The 25,604-nt window shown below is 37.7% G+C and overlaps 1 protein-coding gene across 1 annotated transcript; it reads right to left on the reverse strand.

Annotated features, from left to right (window-relative positions):
* Positions 1-1,987: 1,987 nt before the first annotated feature.
* On the reverse strand, positions 1,988-25,604 carry fbxl16 (F-box and leucine-rich repeat protein 16). The gene is made up of 6 exons (XM_067374081.1): positions 25,411-25,604; positions 12,403-13,066; positions 6,745-7,253; positions 3,073-3,157; positions 2,848-2,911; positions 1,988-2,136 (listed from the first exon to the last, which is right to left on the reverse strand). Exons 1-6 carry the CDS (start codon positions 25,419-25,421, stop codon positions 1,988-1,990), a joined length of 1,482 nt encoding a protein of 493 aa, XP_067230182.1. The 5' UTR covers positions 25,422-25,604.

Consider the following 25,604-nt stretch of genomic DNA (forward strand, 5'->3'; position numbering starts at 1 on the left):
TGTTTTTAAGACAGAGCTATTTAGTCTGAATCTTTTTCTTTTTTTCAGTCCAGATTATGTAATTCAGGCATTTACCAACCAAATCCCTGGTTTGCGTGAGTTATATAGCATGTCAATTGATCTATAAGCTCACATTCTTCTACAATTTCCTGAAAAAAAAGAAAAAACTAACATATCTGTCCACGTATGATTATAATATTTAAAAGTTTGAACTTGGGGGTTGCTTTTAAATCAATTATTCACCAATCTAAGACTCCAAAATTGTGTACCATGCCATATTTTTTGCCACTTTGCATGTGTTAAGTTTGAGACTGGGTAAAGTAGGTGAGCGTTAAGGGTTTTAACATCACAGCAGACCTATCTGAGATGATCTGAGCAGCACATTAATCTCCTGAGAAGACAAATGCAGGGTTCGGTACGGGGTATGGAGCGGGTTGGAAAAGAACAAATGTTTGGTTTCTGTAATTGCGGAACTGTATCCCATGTACCCCAATTTTACAATGAGGTAGGCACCACAGATGAGCATAATTGCGAGGGACGAAGAACCCCTGGCATCTCTGAAAATAAAAAGAGGTGCTACTAATCTAATCTAAAAGCAGACATGTGGGTATTGCTCAATGGGAAAGCAAAACTGCTAGATGAAGAGAGACTACTGTAATAATCTTGTGTGGGATGTTTGTGATCACTTTAATTACACTGGCCTGCCTCTGCATTTGATGCAAATCACTGTAAACTGTATTAATCAGATGTATTTAAAAGCATTTGGGCTGAAAGAGTCACTGCGCCCAGACTGTAAGAAACTATAGAATTGCCATGCTGTAATGGTTTGGCCTGGTGACAAGTAAGCAATGACGTGCAGTTTCAGTCTGTGAAAGGCCGTCACGTGGCCCCGCTGCATTATGGGATCACTCAAAGATCTCATCTTCATTTAAATCAGGATTAATATGGAAACCTGCACATAAGCCACTAATATCAATTGACATCAAAATGGAATTAAATCAAAACAGGCAGATGAAAAAAGCCAAGCCTGTCTTTTGTACAAACCACAGTCCCTTTGAACCACATTAAAATGTATGAGCAGTTCCGATCCGATCCGCTCCGCAACTCAAAATATCTGGAAATGTCTTTAAAAGAGCAATATGCTGGGGGGGAAAAAATAACCTCCTGACTTCTGATTATGCTGGTTCCTTTCAAAGGACAGTACCTCTTAATACTGTACCTTCACCGTACCTGGATTTCCATCTTATTCAAAGTGTCCAAAACCTCAAACTCATACCATAATTGTTTCACAGTAATCCTTATCATCAAAAATAATACTTAAAAAAATAATATTTAAAAAAAAAAAAAAAAGACAAAAAGAGAACCGCATGACAAAAAGCAAGTAGCGTTGTGAAAATCTACATAGCTGTTCATCTCTAAAGTTCTCAATCTTTTCCCTTTGATAAGACACAAACATAGAGCGGCAGCACCACTGAGGGGAGCGAGAAACCCAGGTGCTGCTGGACAAAAGCCAAGAGACCCTGTTGCGGTGGCTCTTTAACCTCGTTCTTTCCCTTAAACGTCTCGGTTCCTCTCTATCTTTCCCTGGATGTGAGATACAGCTCAAACAGGCAGCACACACCTTTGTCACTTCAAGATAAACAGTTTTGGATGAGACATGGAAGCTAGTCTCACAGTTCAGAGGAGGAACATGTTTCATGTATGTGTGGGGCCTGATTCCTATGTGTCATGTTATTTAATGAAAGATCTAGCCACTGCGCTTTGTACATCATTTTCCCTCTCGCTCGCCACTCCAGGCCCATTCCGACCATTCCCTTTTTGTCTTCCATGTCAATGATCCCTTTTCACCCCTCCAGAAAATAAACTTCCTTTCAGTTTCTCTCGTTGATTCTCCCTGTGGGTCCAGGATGAAGTTGGGTTTATCATCAGTCTGTAGGAGGAGGTTTTGGTGATGTGGTGGGTGCTGGTGCCCATGAATCTCTTTGCTCTACTCGATGACCATGCAGCGCGGCAGATGCTGGGAGTAGTATTTGAAGAGTTCGGCTGTGGCACCCGGGCAGTTGGTCAGTTCCAGCTCCTCTAGCTCCTGCAGTTGGATCAGGCCTGATAGGCCAGTGGTGGTCAGCAGAGGGCACCCTGAGACAGAGTAAATGAGAGCCGGTTGAATGCAAACGCTAACAGCTCACTTCCTGTTTTATAATACTGTGTGACAACACTACTCTTTGCATCACAGACGATTCCCAACCAGAAATATTGTGATTTTGCTTTGTTAAACCTACATAAAGGAATGAAGTAAAATAATAATCAAAATAATGCTGACAAAAGGTTAAAATAATTAAATGCATTATTTACATTTTTTTACTATACTATACTCATTCCATCAAATGCCAAAATAAATGCAGTTTAAATAACCCTTTTGATAGGAAGTGTGTTTTCATCCATAAGAATTAAATGTTTTTAGTTTAAAAGCAAATATTCTCATGGTAAATAAATGACATTGACTAATATTAGTTAAAAGAAACTTGCTGAAACAGGCAGATATTTCTGATCTGCAAATGTACAATGTTCTTTAAGATTAGACTCGTATATCGCACTGTGCTTATGTGTTCATCAACTAAAAGTAAAGTTTAGCTTACATTTTTTTTTATTACAAAGCAATATATTTTTACTCGGACAGCATTATCTGGTTTTGAGGGATTAACTGAGCTTTTTCCATAACCTGATTAAGCTTAGGTATTCATAGAAACAATCTCCTTCAAAACATAGTGTCATTTCATTATAGTGCTTCATCAGGACTTTATCAGTGCATCCTGCAGAATCAGCATACTACTTAAAGAGTGGTTTTACCTGCTAGAGAGAGAAGACGAAGACTCCTCATGCCATATAGATGCTGTAACCCAAAGTCTTGCACCTAAAAGCACACAAGGGGAGTTCACATGACGTTTCAAGCAGTTTTAGCGATGTGTTGTGATTGTGATTGATTAAAAAAAAGTTAATGGACAACTAACCACCCATAACTTTATTATCAAAGTAAGATTATCAGGTGACTGAGATAGCTTTACAGACACTTACTTGACAACACCAGCGCAGGTAGAGACTTCTCAGTGTTGACATGGTAGATAAGTAACCCAGGCCTGTATCTGTGATCCGCACACATCTGAATATAGCCATATGAAGGAGAGTTATTTTACGTTCAGACTTTACCATCTTTAGGCATACGATAACTGGTCCAGAAATCTTTTTTTTTTTTTTTGAGAAATTATGATTTAAATTATTCAGTGTAGATAGATGATGTTTCCAGGGGAATTTCATACTTTAACATAATTTATTTATGGAGTATCATATAAATAACATGCTATATGAATATGGCAATCATTCAGTACCATAATATGTATCAAAATATCATGCTATTAAATATTAAGATAATCACTTAATTATAGCACTTCACTGAAATTGTTACAGAACAAGGATTTTAAATTCTGTAATATTTGAAATTGTTTTGTCATTGGTGTAGCTTATTCTTCTATTTATTTTATGCAAAAAAAACAAAACGGGAAAAAAATCCCTAATAACGCAAAAATGGAGATGAACTAGAAAGCTAAATCGACCCCACCCATACAGCACAACTGCTGTATGTGATTTTTGGATGTGTACAACAATTCAATTGAACAAGATATTTATATTGAGTAGCTTACATTTTACACAGAATACTGGTAGTAAATTATTGTAGTAGTCTGTTTTTGCTCCAATGGAAATAGACAACGCAGCAACGTTGTGCGTTTCCAAGCAAAACACCATAGCATAGCGTTGTTTTGTTCCCGAGTGTGAACTAATCAGTTCAGTGAATGACTCAATGATTCACAAATTATTTTATTCCTAAATGAATCTGCATATTTGAAGGCCACTGTAAAAACAGTGAAAAGCCCCAAAGCTATAAATGTAATTGAATATAATAGCAAATATATATACAAAAATTCTGAAAATGTAACAAAATATTTACTCAAAATCAGGGGTGGCCTATCTATCTAATCCTACCCCTTTAACCATAATTGAGACCAGTGTTGGGGTAACACATTACAATTAACACGAGTTACTAGTAAAGTAACACATTAGTTTTAAATTTACAACATATCTGATTTACTTTTTCAAATAATTAACACAAGTTACTTTGTTTTCCCCACGTATTGACTGACAGTCACCATGTTGAGAGAATTTGAGTGCAAAGTCGTTGTGCGCGCTGTGTAAACATGATCAGTGTAACATTTACTCATCTCACTTTAACAGTATTCCTCAGAATTAATAAAAACAGTGAAATGCAATATCAGAATATTGCACAAACCTATAATAATTAAATATATTAAATTAAACAATACACTTTATGCATTTAATCTTACTTTATTAATCAATGTCTTTGCTGCTGACCTTCGATGATCCATTTCAACCATACTAATAAGCAAAAATGACTTTAGATAAACATCACATTTGTGTTTTATTTAAAAAAAACATTATTGCTGAAGTAAGAGTACTCTTAAATCCAGAATGGCAGCACAGCTGAAAGATTTGTTTGAGCTACTGAAACTTATTCATTTCACTTTTGATATGAAAGGGCCTTTAATTTTGCCAAAAATTGAACTTTTTCATTGTTATTAATAAACTAACAAGCAAATCCAGCCAAAAGTAACGCAAAAGTAACATAACACATTACTTTCCATAAAAAGTAACGGAATTAGTCACTTTTTTAGGGAGTAACACAATATTGTAAAGCATTACTTTTAAAAGTAACTTTCCCCAACACTGATCGTGACCAATCACAACACAATCACAATCAGGACCGAAAACAAAAACAGCATTTAATCTTCGTCACTCTCTTAGGCCCTTAGCGAGCACTTTGGAGAGTGAAATGACCAGGCATTGAGAGCAAAGAAATAAAACCTAGAGAACAGAGATTAGATAAGGGATTTAATAGGATTTATATATGAATACAAATACAATTTGGCTTTCCGATGATGGAGTGCTGCAAAAGCTCTTAACAAGTATATCCTTTTCTAGCAATCTCATAGCGTCATGTTTAAATGAAAGCAAGTGTGGACAGTCTTTCTTGCAGTATGGTAGACCGCAGGTATGATATTATCAGCTGCAGGCACGAGATATAAATATAGAAAAATGAAATGATGGAAAAACTGAAATGATACTTTTAAAAATTAAACTGAAACCATCAGTTGGTGTCGGAAAATCGTTGTCTTAACGAGTGTGTCATTGAAAAGTTAAGTCCAACGATTCGTTCAAAACGCCTGATTCATTCAGGGAAAAAGCAAGTAGGTGTGTTCGACTCGAAGTGGCGCTGCACAGATCGGTGTATGACATCAAAGTACTGCGAGAGCGATTAGAGAGTACTTGTGGTACTTTGATGTCATACACCGGTCGCTCTGTGCAGTGCTACTTGAAGTCAAACAAACCTGTAGGCTTCATCTGAAATCGCATACTTCCCTACTATATAGTAGATGAAAAACAGTATGTGACAAAAGAAGTATGTCAGAATTCACAATACTCATAAAAGACACTACTGAACTAATGCAATTTGATGCATTATTATTGCAAGCGGTATTGATAATGTCAAAACAGTGATGTGCAGCAGTATGTCCCGGTGTGTTTGTTTGTTTGTGTGCTTTGTGGAGTTTTAACATATTTTATAGACTCGATATTGTTTCTTATTAAAATGTGGTGAATTTAAATAAGGAAAAAAAAAACAGCACCGCCAACCTAAAATATCTTCCCACGCCCTGCATACGTAGGACACTTTACTATCCCACGAGGTTGCAGGAGAGGATTTGTGAATGGCAGTGAATCGGCGCAACTTACGCTGATAGGTCAGGTGAATATAGTATGCCCAGATTATATTTATACTACACCCATTCATGCTATATAGAACACACTTTTGTAGCAGTCACAAAGTAATTACTTATTCAATATAAGCACCTACTCAAAAGAGTATGTAATTTCGGACACAGCTACTGTTTTTATGAGTGAGTCATTGAGTTAATCATTAGACGATTTGCTCTATGATTTGGATTCACTGTTGCTCGGAGACACGCAATGGCTCTAACTTGTTTAGAACTATTTTCGTTGGCAAAAATGAACAAAAACGGACAAGGTTTAAAAATTAGTCTCAAATGTAAGTCACCTAATATTAACTTCTTGTTTATTGAACTGTTGTTCACATTTGCAATTGATATTTGGGAAGACAGCACTCTTGCTTGTGTGGTATTGCCTAAATATTAAAAACAAGAACTCATACAGGGACATTTTTGACACATATCTTAAATTTTGGGGGCATTTTTTTATATAAATTTTGATGTGTGCACAGCACGATGGCTCTTTTTCGAGTGGAAATGGAAGCTCCTTCTGTTAAGAGGCGCTTTTAACATGAAATGGGTGAAACACAGCAAAGGCCACTACTGCTCAAAATTCAAAATTATTTGAAAAATAATCTAAATATATATATTTATTAGATATTTAAACAATTATTTATTATTATTTATTTTAATACAATTCTATTTATTATTTTTACGTATATATTTATTGATTGGTCGATTGTTCGATTGAAAAAAATGATATGCACTTTCAAAAACTCATACATCAGTCAGTCTACTTCTGAACACAAAATTTACTCCCAATGAGGCTCTGTAAGAGGAAATATCAGCAAGATTTACTTTCCGCTATATGCTGCAAATTCAGCACACTCACCGGTCCAGAACCAGCTCCTCCAATTTGTGTAGGTCACATGCGATGTACTCCAGGGCCATGTCAGTGATGCGGGGGCACCAGGACAGATCCAGACTCCGGAGCTTCCTCAGATTCTCTGCAACCAATTCCACGCCATCGTCTGTGATCTTCGAGCAACCCGACAGGCTGAGAGAGGTGAGGTTGGGCAGGCTGTGCACCATGTTGACTACACCATGGTTGGTGATCTCCCAGCAGGAGTTCAGACGCAGCGTGTGGGTGGTGTAGCCTTGCTTGGCGGTGAAGTAGGCCATTGCCGTGTCGGTCACATGATAGGCCTGCAGGCTGAGCTCCGATAGGTTGGGAAGGAGCTGAGAAATGGCGGCGATGGCGTCGTCTGCCACGTTGATGCAGTCGCTGACGCTGAGAGAGGTAAGCCGCGCATTCAGGCTGGACCACAGGCCGGCTTCTGTAAAATCATTGCAGCCGGAGAGCTCAAGATGCATCAGCCCTTGCATCTGTTCCAGCATCACCTGAAGAGCCCAGGATGGAAGAGCAGTGTTATTTTAAGCATACATACAGCTGCAAATGTGCTCTTAGTTCGGTGAGAGCTGCCCAAAGCTTAATGAATATTCAAAGTATTATCCTGGAGCAGGGGTTTTAAACCATTCCTGGAGCCTCCTCAGCAATGCACATTCTGGATATCACCTTTATTGGACAGACCCGGCTCAGGTCAGAGTAGATTACTCTACCAAACAGATGATGAGTTAATTCAACTGTGTTAAATATGGGGAACATCTAAAATGTGCAGTGCTTGGCTGGCTGCAGAAACCATTTGAAAGCCCAGAATATTCCCCTAACGTGGTTCCCATTTAGTTATTTCTTTGAAAACCAATTGTCAGAATGTTGGAGGGAAGTTTTGTGTGATAACCCAATACGAGCTGATGTTCTCTAAAGTTTATTTTTAGGTTTTATTTGTATAACCATGGCATGAACTAACGTTCCCAAAACAGAGTTTTTTTGTTTGAAAACCTAATCATTAAGACTGTTATTGCCGTCATACTTAAAGGGTTAGTTCACCCAAAAATGAAAATAATGTCATTTATTACTCACCCTCATGCCGTCCCACACCCGTAAGACCTTCGTTAATCTTCGGAACACAAATTAAGATATTTTTGTCGAAATCCGATGGCTCAGTGAGGCCAGCAATAAAATTTCCTCTCTCGAAATCCATTAATGTACTAAAAACATATTTAAATCAGTTCATGTGAGTACAGTGGTTCAATATTAATATTATAAAGTGACAAGAATATTTTTGGTGCGCCAAAATTACGACTTATATAGTGATGGTCAATTTCAAAACACTGCCTTCAGGAAGCTTCGGAGTGTTATGATTCAGTGTATCAAATCATGATTCGGATCGTGTGTCAAACCGCCAAACTGCTGAAATCACGTGACTTTGGCGCTCCGAACCACTGATTCGACACACTGATACATTACGCTCAGAATCTTCCTGAAGCAGTGCTTTGAAATCAGCCATCACTATTCAAGTCGTTATTTTGTTTTGTTTTTTGCCGCACCAAAAATATTCTCGTCACTTTATAATATTAATATTGAACCACTGTACTCACAGGAAATGTCATTGCTCCCTATGAAGACCTCACAGAGCCATCGGATTTCAACAAAAATATCTCAATTTGCGTTCCGAAGATTAATGAAGGTCTTATGGGTGTGTAACGACATGAGGGTGAGTAAGTAATGACATCATTTTCATTTTTGGGTGAACTAACCCTTTAAATCTAGATATAAGGACAAGAGTCAAAAAGAGTGTACAATTATCAAATGTTATATAAATATATAAAATTAAACCTAATCGCTGAAAACACAGGACCATGACGTAGAGTGGAAAACATAGCTTAGGCCTACTACATAAATCATAAATCCATGGACTTGTTTCATCTTTATTTTACTGTGCACCTCTAATACCTTGCCATGCTTTTCTCTCGTTCTCCACAGTAAGCCGCAAACTTGCATAATTTAGAAAATTAACGGTCAGTTTTCCAGTTTTTTGTTTGTGATTTCAGCAAGATTTGAAATGTCTAATGAACAGAACAGCAAACAGAACGATTCCTCTGCATCGCAATTATTTCTTTAAAAAGAATCAACAAAAATTCAGAATCGATTCGGAGTTTAAATTTTAAACCGCAGCTGCGGATTACAGACAAAAGACATTCACTTGTGGCAGCTGCAAACCAAAAAGCGTATCCAAACTGGCGGGTTTGATTGCGCAGGATTTGCGCCACAACAATGTCGTGGAATACCAGTGGACGGTTTCTTTCCTAAACTGCTTAGTGTAGTCTTAAAAGTTATTCAGCAATTTTTTTCTCTTAAAAACTGCTCCTAACTTTTAAAGTCTGTTACATAAAAAGTTAGATTTGTCTAATTTGAATTGGAAAAGACTGATTACCTCTTATTCAACTGCTAGTTGGATAAACTAGCATATAGTCTTAACATAAAGTCTATGCAACGCCACAGGGCTTTCCCTTGATGTTGCAGACGCTTGCAGTGTGCGGTCCCCATGCCTTTTTAGAAACTTTACAACTCAAGTTCAAGATTTGGAATCATTGATCAGAACAGAAAGGATGGAAATAACCTGTGATGCATGGCATTACCCACTATTACTGCACAATATCACTGGTGAGTGGCAGTGCATGTGCTGCTTAAGTTACTGTTTGTTTAGCCAAACACTTATGTCACAAAACAGATTATTATTCAAATGACCTGATTTCGGTTTTGGCCCCATTTTTTTGCTGCTTTTTAAATGAATGAGGAGGGACAGGGAATTAGGGGTCAAAATTATTTCCAGTGGTAATCAACAATCACAAATGCTGTCAATAGAGCTTAATATGTTTTGAACCTCATTCCTTTTATGTCACGGTCTTTAATTTTTAAAACAAAACAAAATGAAAATAATAACATTAATTATACAGATACAGTTTGGAACCATTTGTCTGAAAGAAGTATTATTTTCCTTCTTCTAATACTAATTCTTGACCTGACTGATGTACATTGGGAAATCTGACTGTATTCCAAATTAGAAAGAGTCATAGAACTATTTATAATGCTATTAAATGCTGTTTGTGTATTAAACGTAAAGAAATTGTCCAAAATATATATTTTTAGTGTATGGCTCAAATAATGTACACCTGAATATTTGACCTAATTGTTGTGATCAACAACAAGCTTTTGCATTCTAGAGGACTGCAACTTTGTGACTTCACTGACCTATTTACCAAGCCAAAGAAAAACGAGGGAACAGTGTGCACACTTTCTGTTTAATCACTTAAAAGGATAGTTTCCCCAAAAATAAAAATTCTGTCACTACTCACTCTCATGTCGTTTCAAACCTGTAAGACTTTCGTTCATCTTCGGAACACAAATGAAGATGTTTTTGATGAAATCTGAGAACTTTCTGTCTCTCCATAGACAGCTAAATTACGCGACTACCACTTAGACGCTTCAAAAAGTTCTTAAAGAAATCATAAAACTACTCCATATGAATTGAGCAGTTTATTACCAATTTTCTAAAGAGACAAAATCACTTTATATGATGAAAAGTTTGAATTTAGTCATATATCCACATATAAACATTCACCAACTCACTCAGCAGTTGTATTAAGCCGGGTGCACACTATGCAATTTAGTCCTTAACGATTGTTGCCTGTCAGACTGTACGAACAAGATCCATCCATGTCACACTGTGGGATCTCAGCTGTCCTATATGTCAGACTGTACAACAGTCAAGAAGTGTTAAAAATGGACACACGCTTGAAAACTTGTCCGGAGTTTACTTCATCAACCCACACACATTCGGTGACAGTGAGCTGCATTACACGCAGGACTGAAATGGTGGCTAACAAAGAAATCTCTAGCGTTAATTTTGATAACAGCTTATCTTGAAACGTTGTCGTAGGAGAAGTCACACTGCAGGACTGTGCGCCAAATCTTCTGACACTGCCAGAATTTCGTCAGAGGTCAAATTTGATCGCATCTGTCATTAATCAGCTGTCGGTGAACATGTCAAACTAGCGATCAAAGACTACAGATTTTTGCATAGGATTATAGGAATCTTTTAGGATTCTCAAAATTTGCACAGTGTGCACCTTCCTTTAAACAGAAGTTCAAGCATGACACGTGCGAGAACCACTGAGGTTCATTTTCATGTGTTATGTTTGAGCTTCTGGAAAAGTTTTGTTCCCGCACGTCAAGCAAGTTTGTTTTAGCTTCTGTTTATGTTCACTGATCAATGTTTATATGTGAATAAAAGCCTAAATTCAATCTGTTCATCATATAAAGCAATCGACTCTCTTCAGAAAATATGGACTGATAGTCCAAAATGGTAGTCGCATAGCTGTCTATGGAGAGACAGAAAGCTCTCAGATTTCATCAAAAAGATCTTAATTTTTGTTTCCGAAGATGAACGAAAGTCTTATGGGTTTGGAACGACATGAGGATGAGTCATTAAGGACACATTTTTGGGTGAACTAACCCTTTAAAGTTTTCAGAGCCATTTATAATGAAGGGACTGAGACAAAATGCAAGTGAAAGAGCTAAATTCAGCAAGAAAACAACTCTTGAAGGCAGTATTCTGCTCTTTTATTAAGTACTTGGTCATGATCCAAGCCTTGTGCTGTGATATCTGCCCTGCCCTATATAATTCACAAACAAGCCCGAGGTGCACAGTCCTCTCTCAGACAGAAGAAGCTCCAGCTTCTATCATTGCACATGCTGGTTTGCATATCTGAGGGGAAAAAAGCTTGGATGCCGTCACGAACAATTTGAGAGTTCACCATGGCAACAAAAGCCTAGTCCTAGAATAGCAACAGCATAGAGACAAGTGTGATGAGTGTGATCATTGCTGCATGTTCTTGCAAAACAATTATTTCTAACCATGTATGTTAGGTGCTTCTGACTACATTACCATCCAGCTAATTATTTAGTCATAATTAATAGGGGTGGGTGGTAAATGATGGCAATCTTAAATCATAAAAAGAGTAATTCTTAGGAGTAAGCTCGGTTCAACTAAAATGTTTGAAATACTACATCAGTTTTTCATAATCAATCATTTAGAATGAAATGCTTTACAAATTAAATTTTTATTTGTATTTGTTGCAAAGCAAAATGTAAGGCTATTCATAAGTTCTGTTAACAAATTGTTTTAAATAATGCAATGGAATCAAAATGGACTATTATTGTTTTTTATGGAATATTGCAGTATTTATTATAAATGATTTATGTGCACAATATGAATGAATAATGTGCATTCATTCGTAATATTTAATCAGAATAACTTCCTCTCCATCTTTCAGCAACATATCTTCTTTGATGATGTGTATACTGGCATGAAGGCGGGACAACCTGTCACTCACATGACATCACAGCAAAAGCAAACCACAACCATCCAATCAATTCCTGATGGACAAGAACAAGTCCTGCCTTACATATTATTTTGGCTACAATGATCTTGGTACCAAAGTCAGTGCCTTTGACAACACTACTAACCATTGATAGATATTTACCATTGCACAGTATATATACATAGTTTTTTTGTTTGTTTTAATTTTTACAAGAAAATTATATTTGCATTTCTTCATAGATCAAATAATTCATGGACATAATTACCTCAAGTCCTGCATCTGTGATAGTCGACCTCTTAAGACTGACAGACTTGACTCCTTTCTTTGACAGGGGATAGTTGTCGATGAACTCACAAATGTCCAAATCAGAGACCCCCACCAGACAGAAGGACTGGAAGCCTCTAAGAGCAAAAGCCTGCAGGCTAACAAACTCCTTCTCCCCATTGGGCAGGATAGTGTACAGTTCCTTGGCATGTAGAATGGGCATCACACCTTCCCAGAACTTGGGCTGGTAGAGCACTTTCCGCCATGTCTTGCACACCTGGGCTAGAATGCACTTTTCTGCTGTGGTGAAGTACCATAAGAGCCGGTTCAGCACCTTTTCGTCCAGCACCAGTTGTCTCTCCAACAGGGATTTGGGAAATTGCCGGAGGGGAGGTTTGATGGCAGTCACAGGGCTTGTGTCCAAGTCGGGACCCAGCAGTGAGGCGGCTGTGGGCAGGGGCTCCAGGTGATAGGGCAGGCTCGGGGGAGGCAAAATGGTGGGCACAGAGGACGACTGGCACAGGCGATTCTTGGCAGCTGGTGTGCCTTTAGTGATGCTGGCCGAACCGAGGCCGTTGGGCTGGGGGGGCAGCTTGACCATGCCGTTCCGTGTCACGCAGGGAGACTTGAGGTCACTGGGAGTGGACATATTCAGCATTGGAAGCCTGTGAATAGACCAGAGTTGAATCATTGCTCTTGGATGCAATAATATCTTGAGAGTGTTATTTAAAAATACATTTTAATTGAAAAAAATGAAAGATTATTTTTCACACTATGCATAAATGTGATCACGGCTCTTTAAAAAGTGTTAATTTATTCTTGCAGGGCTTAACAATACCAGTGACAATGACAATAACAATGACAGATTTCTACTTGCCCTGCCAGCATTTTCACATTTTCAGTGGCCCACAAATATGATAAATATTTTTAGCAACATATTGTTAATATATATATATATATATATATACACAATATACAGTATCTTACACAAGTGAGTACACCCCTCACATTTTTGTAAATATTTTATTATATCTTTTCATGTGACAACACTGAAGAAATGACACTTTGCTACAATGTAAAGTAGTGAGTGTACAGCTTGTGATTTGCTGTCCCCTCAAAATAACTCAACACACAGCCATTAATGTCTAAACCGCTGGCCACAAAAGTGAGTACACCCCTAAGTGAAAATAGTCCAAATTGGGCCCAAAGTGTCAATATTTTGTGTGGCCACCATTATTTTCCAGCACTGCCTTAAACCTCTTGGCAATAGAGTTCACCAGAGCTTCACAGGTTGCCACTGGAGTCCTCTTCCACTCCTCCATGATGACATTACAGAGCTGGTGGATGTTAGAGACTTTGCACTCTTCCACCTTCCGTTTGAGGATGCCCCACAGATGCTCAATAGGGTTTAGGTCTGGAGACATGAATGGCCAGTCCATCACCTTTACCCTCAGCTTCTTTAGCAAGGCAGTGGTCGTCTTGGAGGTGTGTTTGGGGTTATTATTATGTTGGAATACTGCCCTGCGGCCCAGTCTCCGAAGGGAGGGGATCATGCTCTGCTCATTCATGGTTCCCTCAATGAAGTGTAGCTTCCCAGTGCCTGCAGCACTCATGCAGCCCCAGACCATGACACCCCCACCACCATGCTTGACTGTAGGCAAGACACACTTGTCTTTGTACTCCTCACCTGGTTGCCTCTGGATATGACGCTGAGCACGTGCACTCAACTTCTTTGGTCGACCATGGCGAGGCCTGTTCTGAGTGGAACCTGTCCTGTTAAACCGCTGTATGGTCTTGGCCACGGTGCTTCAGCTCAGTTTCAGGGTCTTGGCGATCTTCTTATAGCCTACACCATCTTTATGTAGAGCAACAATTATTTTTTTTTCAGATCCTCAGAGAGTTCTTTGCCATGAGGTGCCATGTTGAACTTCCAGTGACCAGTATGAGAGAGTGAGAGCGATAACACCAAATTTAACACACCTGCTCCCCATTCACACCTGACACCTTGTAACACTAACGAGTCACATGACACCGGTGAGAGAAAATGGCTAATTGGGCCCAATTTGGACATTTTCACTTAGGGGTGTACTCACTTTTGTGGCCAGCGGTTTAGACATTAATGGCTGTGTGTTGAGTTATTTTGAGGGGACAGCAAATTTACACTGTTGTACAAGCTGTACACTCACTACTTTACATTGTAGCAAAGTGTCATTTCCTCAGTGTTGTCACATGAAAAGATATAATAAAATATTTACAAAAATGTGAGGGCTTTTCTCACTGAGAAAATCTCTCTCTCTCTCTCTCTCTCTCTCTCTCTCTCTCTATATATATATATATATATATATATATATATATATATATATATATATACACAGTATGTTTTTTGAGGAAAAAAAAAATATATACTGTGTATATATATACACAGTATATATATTTTTTTTTTCCTCAAAAAAATCCTCATCTATTGTGGTAAAAAAGTCCCATTTGAAAAGACAAAGGCAAAAACACTGTTCGTTTCAGTTGGCAACTTTTGCCAGGGGGACTTTTGCCCCCAAACTTTGGGTAAAAGCCCCTTCATCTGCCTTTATCATTTTTAATCAAAACAAACTTTTTTTTACGATTTCTTTTCACACAGTTTGTGAGTGGCTTAAGGTTTTTTGCTTGTTTGTTTTTTTAGACCTACTGTACCCTAATATTTTTAACAGTAGACTTGGATTTAGAGGCTTGGTTAACACTGACCAAATTTGTTTTGTGTTTCAAATCTGATCTTTAAGACCAACTGTCTACACTGTCATTAAGCAAGTAATCTGATCTGTTTGTTCAACATCTGATATATCTACATCGATTGCCATAGTAAGTATGGAAATAAAATAATGCCATATGTTTTTGAAACATGTTTTTGAAACAAACATTTTGAAATGTTGAAATTTGAACCACTGAATTTGTGGACGCGAAATAAAATGGACCGAAAACTGCCTGCTGAATATTATAGGTTGTTTTTTTTTAAACAAAATGAATATTTTGGAAGTGAAATCTGAAAGGTGAATATGGATTATTGCATTTTTAACAATGAAAATGTGTGTGAAATGTTTTGAATTGAAATATTCAGCTTAAATATACAACCATGTTGAATTTCAGACCATAAAAATGCAAGCCCTAAAAATACAATGCATTAAAATACAAGCACGGTTAAGTAGTGAAATTCAAAATGCCTTTTGTTTCAAAAACATATGGCTGTATTTTACTTCCATAAGTAAGCACAATGACAAGTTTTTTTCTTCAGACACTGATAGTAAATTTCAGTATGGAAAGAATTTGACATTTTATTCATGCCATGATGGTGATCTCAGGAGGTGCATGACACAACATAAGTGTCAGGTGTTTTACTGTATTTTAACCATCACTGCAGGCCTTCACTCACTTCCTCGCTGACTCATTTATTATTCACTGTATGTATTAAGTGTGAGTGAAAATCAGCAAATTATGTTGCAGAATAGAGACATTTCAACACAGATATGACATTAAATATGTCCCAAATGACAAAAAGAATAAACAGTCAGTGAAATATCAGTTTAGCAAGTGATAAAATAATTATACAGAATATTAGAAGTGTTCGAAGAAATGCCTTGTGGGAAGTGACTGAAGAATATACTCTGAACCAGAGCTGCCTTTTCAACACCCTGGTCCACCTTAAAACCCTCCATGCAGGTGTGCGTGCTCTGTGAACTAATGGTTCAAGTGTAAAATGTCAATGAGCGTTGCTTGCTTTCAGACATTTTTCTCAATAAGCCCCTGTCGTGACTATCTCTGCAGCTGGAACACTTACACGATCCAGCATCGTGATTTTGAATGCAGAATGATTAAAAGTCAATGATTTGGATTTACATGAAGAAAAGCAAAACATGTTGATTTTGCATGAGAGTGTTTTGAATGAATGACCACTAGACCTTCACAAGAGAAACACAATCTAGGTAAAAACTATGCAAATGCACAACTCATTTCACAGCTTTTGAAAACTAGTGGGGGGAAAAACATCTATTTTGTTTCCCTGGGAAAACAAACGCTAAAGAGCAGACCACAAACCCCATTTCCACCCACACTCAAGAGGTGGAGCTTTCTAAGATTAAATCTGATCAACAGAGAAGTAGTGCAAGAATCTGAAAAGATTTGATTAGAAATGGATTAGGAATTAATTAGAAATTAATTCATTAAAATCACAATTCTCAAATTGGAGTACTTGGATGGATAATTCAAATAATTTCCATTTTGTTAAACCTAGAAAACTTTATATATATATATATATATATATATATATATATATATATATATATATATATATATATATATATATATATATATTTTTTTTTTTTTTTATTATTTAAAAATAATAAATTAAATATGATATAATAATATTATAGAGTAATAGATTATAATCCTTTGACTTTTGACTAATATTTGTAGTTTGTACACACAGCCATTGCTCCAGTCTTCAGTGTCACATGATCTTTCAGAAGTCATTCTAATATGATGATTTGATCCTTTATCATTTTCTCTGATAGTTATCCGATCGTAAAAAGAACAGGTCTAAATGCCCTCTGAAACGCTTTCGAGACAGATATAAATCCAGTTGCTCAAACCACTTCAGGAGGTCGTCTGAGACGCATACCAGTTAAAAGTGAACAAGTCTAAATGCATCTGGTTGTTGAAACTACATATGTAAATTTGACTCCTCCCAAAAATGCTAAAAAATAAAAAATCTCTTCAAGCCAACGCACAAACTGCCGCAAATGAAACTGAAAGTAAGTCGCAGACGCTCAAAACACAATCATCTTCATTAAAAGTAATGAGACTAAGGCTATGTTCACACTGTCGGCCCAAATCCGATTATTTGTGTATCCGATTGGAATCTGATCTAAAATTATTGACGTCCACACTGTGTATCAAAACTGTACAGATTCAATTTGTGCGTCCATGCCGCTCCTTCGTTTTCCAGAATATCTGCATTGGTTTCTATGGCAAGGACGTTGCATTGATAGGCAGGCATATGCCAAAAACAACAACAACACCTACAACATGGATGGGTTTGCAATACACATGTTGACTTATTTACAACATGACAATGTGCAACCGCCACGCTGGACTCTTGCGTCTTCCGAAGGAGGCTGATATGAGCGGCTTTATTCTATGCTGTCATCTCCACCGGTTTTAAAACACGTTTCCATTATATTGTCATTTTCTGCTTGTCTGGTACTTTGCAACAACACAACTTTTTCCGATAGCGACGTCTGATGTTTACATTTTATGTGGCATGAGAAAGTCACATAAACCACGTGAAATCCGATCAGAGCAGTCAGACTGAAACAGATTTACAGAAATGCGATTTGAATAGGATTTCAAACCACATATGAATGTAGCTTCAAACGGATTTGTAAAAACTGCATTTCATGTGATTTTTTTTTTTTTTTTTTTGCCATTCACATATGCTAAACCTGATCGTATTTTAATCGGATATGCACACAAATAAGATTTGGACTGACAGTATATATGAACGTAGCCTAAATGATCAGTGCTGTTGCTGCGCTCGCTCTTATTGCGGTGTTTGGTTTTGAAATTAGCTGATGATCAATAAAATGTAGCTCATATTTGTGTGACGTGAACTCACATTTATGTGGCCAAGTGTAAATGGAATCATTTTGATAAATCAGATAACTATCCGATCAGTAAAAACGCATGAAGTGACCAGGTGTAAACAGGCCCATAAACCTAAATTTATTTAAAATAGAAATCTTTTATAATATACATGTCTTTAATGTCACTTTTGATCAATTTAATGCAACAAAAGTATTTATAATAATTAAAAAAAAAAAATCTTACTGACCCAAACATTTGAACCAATGCGTGTGTGTGTGCCATGTGTGTGTGTGTGTGTGTGTGTGTGTGTGTGTGTGTGTGTGTGCTTTTGTTTATATTACATTGTGGGGACCAAATGTCCCCATGATGTAATATAAACCTGAGTTCACCTACATCGTGGGGACCAGCCAGCGGTCCCCACAATGTAAATGGGTTTATAAATCATATAGAATGAGTTTTTGTGAAAAAGTAAAAGTTTGCACAGTTTCCTGTGAGGGTTAGGTTTAGGGGTAGGGGCAGGGTAGGGGGATAGAATGTACAGTTTGTTCAGTGTAAAATGCATTGAAGTCTATGGAAAGTCCCCACAATTCACAAAAACAAACATGTGTGTGTGTGTGTGTGTGTGTGTGTGTGTGTGTGTGTGTGTGTGTGTGTGTGTGTGTGTGTGTGTGTGTGAAAAACATAAATTAATCTTGTGTTGTTGTTGTAGTTATTGTGCTAAATCGTCCAGTTCCTGTTTGAGGAAAGAATACAAAATATGTGTTTTGAGTTTAATCTGCTAGTAAACTTTCTCTATGATTTTCTCCAGAAGTGTCAAAACCTGTGAAAACAAACAAGCTCAGGTGTCTCATTAAAAAGAGAGGTGAAATGAGACGAGTCTGATTTTTAAACATATTCAATTCATTTCAATTTTAATGTGAAACATTATGTTAATGGCCATTTTACTAAGATGAATAATAATGCTAAGTGTTTGGTATTGATGAAGGGTATTTGAGCTTTAATGATGGGACTGTGGGGGTACATAAAACAAAAAAAGATTGGAAAACACTGTATTAAAACACACAAATTAATTGATGTCAAATGGCAGTGTGCAAAAAGGAAAAACTGGCATGAAGACAAAAAAATATTTATGTGATGTATAAGGAGGAAGCAAAATGGAAAAGTGCAGCAGGTGGAAAGGGAGTGAAGGAAACCAAGAGAGAGAGAGAGAGACAGAGAGACCTGTTAGTGCAACTTCAGCACCAAGGATAGCAACTGAACTGCCTGATGAAGCACATCAGAATGCCTTTAGCAACACTTCTGCACTGCAGAGGAGCGCTTTGGCCCACTAAGATGTTGTGTGGCAACTTGTGTGGGCAATGCAGCTGAGAGTTCCTAATAAAAACTGAAGCCCCATTCAATAAGTTGGCACAAAAAGGACTAGTCGTCCCCTGCACTAGGGCAAATCAAACAACGCAATGTCAAACCATGTGCAGCAAATGTTTCAGTGGCGAGGGACAAGTTTTTTTGTTGTTGTTTTTTTAAAAGGAAGCTAGCTGACATATTCTGAACGGGGCTTGATGGGAACTCTCTGTACTGAGATATGTGCCAAGTAAGAAGTGGTGGCAGCTAGCCAAGGCCCCATCCATATGCATTCTTTACCCTCCATTTCAGCACAAAATGTATAATTTTAAAGATAAAGGAGTAATGTGTGTTAAGGGTTGGGGTGGGCATCTATATTTAAAAGTATATTTTTACCTCACAATACCGTAGAGATATTCTCACGTCAAGAATCAATATTTAGACTTTTCACATTAAGAAAAGTGATTCACTCGCAGAGGAAGTATTAAAATAACCAGTATATGTTGCTCAGCAGTTCTCTGACACAGTGACCCCTCTGTGCAAAGGTCTAACTATAACCTCTGGGTGTGTGTGAGTTCTCATGTTTCAGTCAATAGGTTTTTATATACCAAAACAGTTTTACATAAAGGATGTTAACACCATATATACAGTACTGTGTAAAAGTCTTAGGCCACCACCAGCTTTGTTGTTTTAGCAATGTTTTAATGATCAATCCATACTGATTTTTTTGGTCTTTATTATAATACAAACAGAAAATACAGGAAATATGTACACAAAATGGAAATCAGAACAAAAATGGCTTCTTTAAGCAAAAATCTGTATTTAGTGTGACCTCCTGGACTTCCTCCAGTTTCTCAAAGAAGAAAATCTGGCCAGGTTCCTGCTATAGTTATATAGAAGTCATTTTTGCTATATAGAATATGTTTTTTTCCTGTATTTTCTGGTTATATTCTAATAAAGAGACGGAGAAATAATTATATATGGTCATTTACTAAGGCCATTGCTGAGACAACATCAAATGGTGGCCTAAGAGTTTTGCACAGTACTCTATATGTATCTGCTTGTCAGTAAAATACTGAAGAACAAATTATTTAAAATTCAGACAGTAAAGCTATGTGGTTCTTCTCCTTACATCCAGCACTAGAACAAATCAGTTCAGCTGTCGCCCCCATGAAGAATTTGAAAAGGGGAAGTAGCCAGGGAAAACCTCCAGAAACAGTTAAGCAGCAGAGTATTTGAAGCAAGACATGGAAAGGGCATGGCTGCCATCCAGATGGGTTCAAGGGAGTTCATCTGGATATACAGAAGGGAAAAAAGCACCTCTTAAATAATTAGGGGGGGTGTTTTAAAAGCACACGGCTATAAATTGTGACTGCATGCTGAGCGCCTTTCTACTTTTCCAAATAAAAATGCCACACGTACAGAAGTTCTTTTCTGAATCAAGCCGAGAGGATTAGAATAGCTTGAATTAGCTTATCAAAGATAAATTGGCTACTTCATTACAAACAGATCAACTAAATAACGGATTAAACTGTTGGTTTAGCTTGTTCTCGTGCTTTTACCTCTAGATATTTCATATGATTTCATCCTGGCCTTTAACTGTTCTTAAATAATTTTGCAAAATATCTTTCATGACGTCAGAATAAAGACTCATATTGGGTCAATCCCAAATTCTGAGAAACTTCTAAGTACTTCCTGCTTTTCTAGGGATGATTATTTGTCTGTTCTTATAGTATTATACTATTTTCAAAAATACTTTATTGAAAATAGCACATATTTCTGGAGATTGAGTACACATGCCAATACCTTTAACTATATTGTCCTATTTTCATAAGCTATTATGCTTGTCAGTAACAGGGCAACTCAAGTCATTTTAAAGGTGCCCTAGAACTTTTTTTTTAAAAGATGTAATATAAGTCTAAGGTGTCCCCTGAATGTGTCTGTGAAGTTTCAGCTCAAAATACCCCATAGATTTTTTTTAATTCATTTTTTTAACTGCCTATTTTGGGGCATAATTAGAAATGAGCCGATTCAGGGTGTGTGGCCCTTTAAATCTTGTGCTCCACGCCCCAAGAGCTCACGCTTGCCTTAAACAACATAAAAAAAGTTCACACAGCTAATATAACCCTCAAAATGGATCTTTACAAAGTGTTTGTCATGCAACATGTCTAATTGCGTAAGTACAGTGCTTATTTTGATGTTTACATTTGATTCTGAATCAGTTTGAGGCTATGCTCCGTAGCTAACGGCTAATGCTACACTGTTGGAGAGATTTATAAAGAATGAAGTTGTGTTTATGCATTATACAGACTGCAAGTGTTTAAAAATTAAAATAACGATGGCTCTTGTCTCTGTGAATACAGTAATAAACGATGGTAACTTTAACCACATTTAACAGTACATTAGCAATATGCTAACGAAACATTTAGAAAGATAATTTACAAATATCACTAAAAATATCATGTTATCATGAATCATGTCAGATATTATTGCTCCATCTGCCATTTTTTGCTATTGTCCTTGCTTGCTTACGTAGTCTGATGATTCAGCTGTGCACATTCAGACGTTCTGCCCTTGTCTAATGCCTTTCATAATGTTGGGAACATGGGCTGGCGTATGCAAATATTGGGGGTGTACACCCCGAATGTTACGTAACAGTCGTGTTATGTTGAGATTCGCCTGTTCTTCGGAGGTCTTTTAAACAAATGAGATTTATATAAGAAGGAGGAAACAATGGAGTTTGAGACTCACTGTATGTCATTTCCATGAACTGAACTCTTGTTATTTAACTATGCTGAGGTAAATTCAATTTTTGAATCTAGGGCACCTTTAAGTCAGAAGTATGTGGCAGGGAAGTCCTTTTTGGACCTTGAAAAAGTCCTGCCAACTTTCATAATATGGACAAAAACTGCTGAAACATTCTTCAAAAAAAATTTTTTGTGTGTGTGTGTGTGTGTGTGTGTGTGTGTGTGTGTTTTGCAGATAAAAGAAAGTCATGCAAATAACATGAGGGTGAGGGTTTTTTTGGATGAACTATTTGAACTATTTAAGGTCTACTTTGGGGAGTCTACTTTTAGAGAGTACTTGGACTTTACATAATATGGTTATACAGATAAGTCCTGTCCAGAAACTCAGGGAGATGTTTGGCCTGAAAGTTTTTCGTTCACAAACATGCCATTATAGAACATGTCATTTTGCAAATGCTTTCGAATACAAGGGAACTGGTCTGTATCACTCAAGAACAAAACACTACAAAGTTTCCAGAGCATTTATCCAACTGTTGGCAGACCGTCTACATGGAGTAAATCCGTTCTCCCCTCTGCCACTTTGCAAGTCTTTTTATTTCGCCTACAGGCCCGGCCTCCTTACCCATGTTATTTGGATTTACTGACGAAACACACAAGCCCTATGACAACAAACAAGCATAGATTGGAGACCCGGCACTTCTGCCACGGACAGATGTGTGGTGCTTGGCACACAATGAGGGTGGGGGATGGGACAAGAGAGGGAACGGGGGAGATGGGATAGTGGAAGCTTCTTGGAGTGGACAGGATTGGCAGTGGTCTCTTTGAGAGGGATTTGCATGTTCAAAGAAACCACACAATCTAGTCGTGTTCTCAGTGCGAGGTGGCTTAAGAGCACTTCTGAGACTTCCTCTGTGGAATTTCAAATGAAGTTTCGGAAGTTAGATGTTGAACCAAGTTTTTGGAAGTTTGTAAGTGGGACAACGGTATGAAATCTGTACTCTGAGGAATAGTTTCACTCTACCATTACAGACTTCACAAATTATATTAATGTAAAAAGAAAATCTGCACCTGTACCTATTTTGCTCCTGGAAGAGTTGCTGCTAGCTACTATAATTTCGAATTTGGATCATGTGTCCTACTGCAGTCGTACAAGATAAATAAGGAATGATGTATAGTCTCTAAAAAAGGGAAGGAACCAAAACAGCATCTTAATTAGGTTTACAACTTCAGGTTGATCCGAGACAGTCTGAAGTGTTCCATGTGGGAAGCCAAAACTTTAATTTAGCCACCTGATAAAGGCCCATTCACACCAAGAATCATAATAACTAAATTAGTGTCCACACCAACAGACTATAATGTTCCATTTACTATAAGCACAAGCTGCCATCATGTCATCTGCCACTTTAAATAATCGAGCTCTTTAAACATGTTTGGATTCTTCTTTGCTCTGTCAATCTTTTATCGTTATTCAGCTGGGAAAAAAATCAATCTGAAAGTGTTTTCAATGATATTGTTCCTCTGTGGTATTCACAGAATTAGAATGATTATTAAGATTGTGTAGTTCTAATCCTCAGTGTGAACAGCACTTAAAACTGACCTGGAGAGAAGGGGATGCTCGGTTTGAAAGTGAAGACAAGTAATCTACACTAGTATCTCATTGAGGATAGTGTACACTATGCTGTATGGGTTGAGTGGGCCTCCACACACATGCTCACTTTCTTCACCCATGATATTAGCTACAGCTGTAGCTGATCTTATTACTTACAAACCAATAAAGAGAGATGTGTTGCTGTTAATGTTTCACCCAGATCTTCATTTTAACATTTCAGTGCCTCGTGGGCAGCTCTTCATGGCATGGTTTTGCTTCAGACGACCAGAGTTTGAGTCCCAGCTTGTGGTACTTTCTGTCCAGTATACTCTGTAGTATTCTGCTTCATAATGTCAAATGTTGTCGCTCACAATACTATGTACTACGGTAATGGTAAGAGTATCAAGACTGCATGCTTTTCCAAACATAGCCTAACTCTCATTAACTCACTGATGTTTGTAAATGAAAATAGTAGTCCTAATCACTAAGGGTCTTCCAAGCTTCTAAACAGCTTAGCATAATCAATCCCTGACTAGACTTGTTAAGAAATCCTGTAGGCCTAACTATTATTGAGCTTGTAAAGTGAGAGGTGTGTCTTCATTTGAAGCCATGTGCATGTGCTTTCAGAGAAGCTTTTGCTTACCCGAAAATAAGCATACTGTCAGCATTTATTAGTCACCATTTTGTTGCTCTAAACCTTCGATTCATCTTTAATGTATACAAAAGATGCTAAACAGTTTCTGTGTCACATAATAATGAAACCAGACAGTTCTGAAATGACATAAGGGTGAGTAAATGATGACAGAATTTTTAATTTGGGGTGAGCTACCCCTTTAAATTCCTGTCGTCTTATAACACTGCACAGAGAGCAACCTTGGCGCCAAGTGTGGAATCATGCAGTTGTCTAAATATTATCAAACACCGTAGGGCCTTGTATCGTTGTGTAAACGTTTATCGAACAAAACATTTGCCTGTTACGTCATGACAACCTCGCGAAACGCGGAGGATAACGTGTGCATCCCGACCTCGGGAAAAAGACGGACGGGTGACGTCATGTACATGAGGAATATTCAGCATCCCATAAGCGAGACAAAAGGCTGTCTCAAAACCTAGTGAGCTGCCTCCCTGGGTATCACATGACATTTGCTCATTTCTAAAGACAATCATTTTAGTTGAGAAGTTTGAATTAAGTGTATTTTCTTTCTTTCGCAAATAGTAGGCTATTTTCTTGTTTTAAGCATCAACCTAACAAAATGAAGTGAGGATTAAGTAACCCAGGCTGTTTGTCAATGTAAACTCCGAACAAAACTCGTATTAGCTACATTTATCTTGTTTTAAGTGCGATAATACTCAGCAAGGCACAGTGTATGGTCGCGTGCAACATTTTTGGGCAGCATGCGCCTGTGATGTCCAAAAATGCAGCCTAGGTAGACAGCACACTAGGTTTTGAGACGCATCCAAAGACATGCACGTTCACCCGAGCGGTAATAATGTTGTATTCTCGTTTCCTTGTCCATTGCCCTTTTATTTATTTTTTTCTTTAGACCAGCACTATTGATCCTCTTCCTATCAAGGCTTGTTCCCCAAGGACAATTGTTATTACCAGTATCCTGGTTTTCCTTGAATCCTTTGCGTCAAAGCTTGATCAAAACATGCACCACATTAAAGAATAATCGAATGTATTACCAGTCGATTCTCTTACCTTTCTTTCATATGCAGCTCACACGACCATTAATCCATCATAAATCAGAGATCGCTGCCTGGCTCGATCGCGTTTCCCACAACGTTGCAGGACGCATGAGGGAAAATAAATAAATATACCAGTAGCAGCAGCAGCAGCAGCCCTGCCCGTTATTTCCTTGCGGAGGTGATGATAATTTGAGATGTAAACCTCTC

This window comes from Chanodichthys erythropterus, chromosome 3 (assembly GCF_024489055.1).
Source record: "Chanodichthys erythropterus isolate Z2021 chromosome 3, ASM2448905v1, whole genome shotgun sequence".
NCBI classification, from domain to species: Eukaryota; Metazoa; Chordata; class Actinopteri; order Cypriniformes; family Xenocyprididae; genus Chanodichthys; species Chanodichthys erythropterus.

Bases quoted from the DNA above. Each gene is read 5' to 3' on its own strand.
- fbxl16 (XM_067374081.1), bottom strand. The intron at 7,254-12,402 runs GTAATTATGTCC...TGGGCTCTTCAG, and splicing joins TCACAGATGCAGGACTTGAG to GTGATGCTGGAACAGATGCA. The intron at 2,912-3,072 runs GTAAGTGTCTGT...GTGTGCTTTTAG, and splicing joins ACCTGCGCTGGTGTTGTCAA to GTGCAAGACTTTGGGTTACA.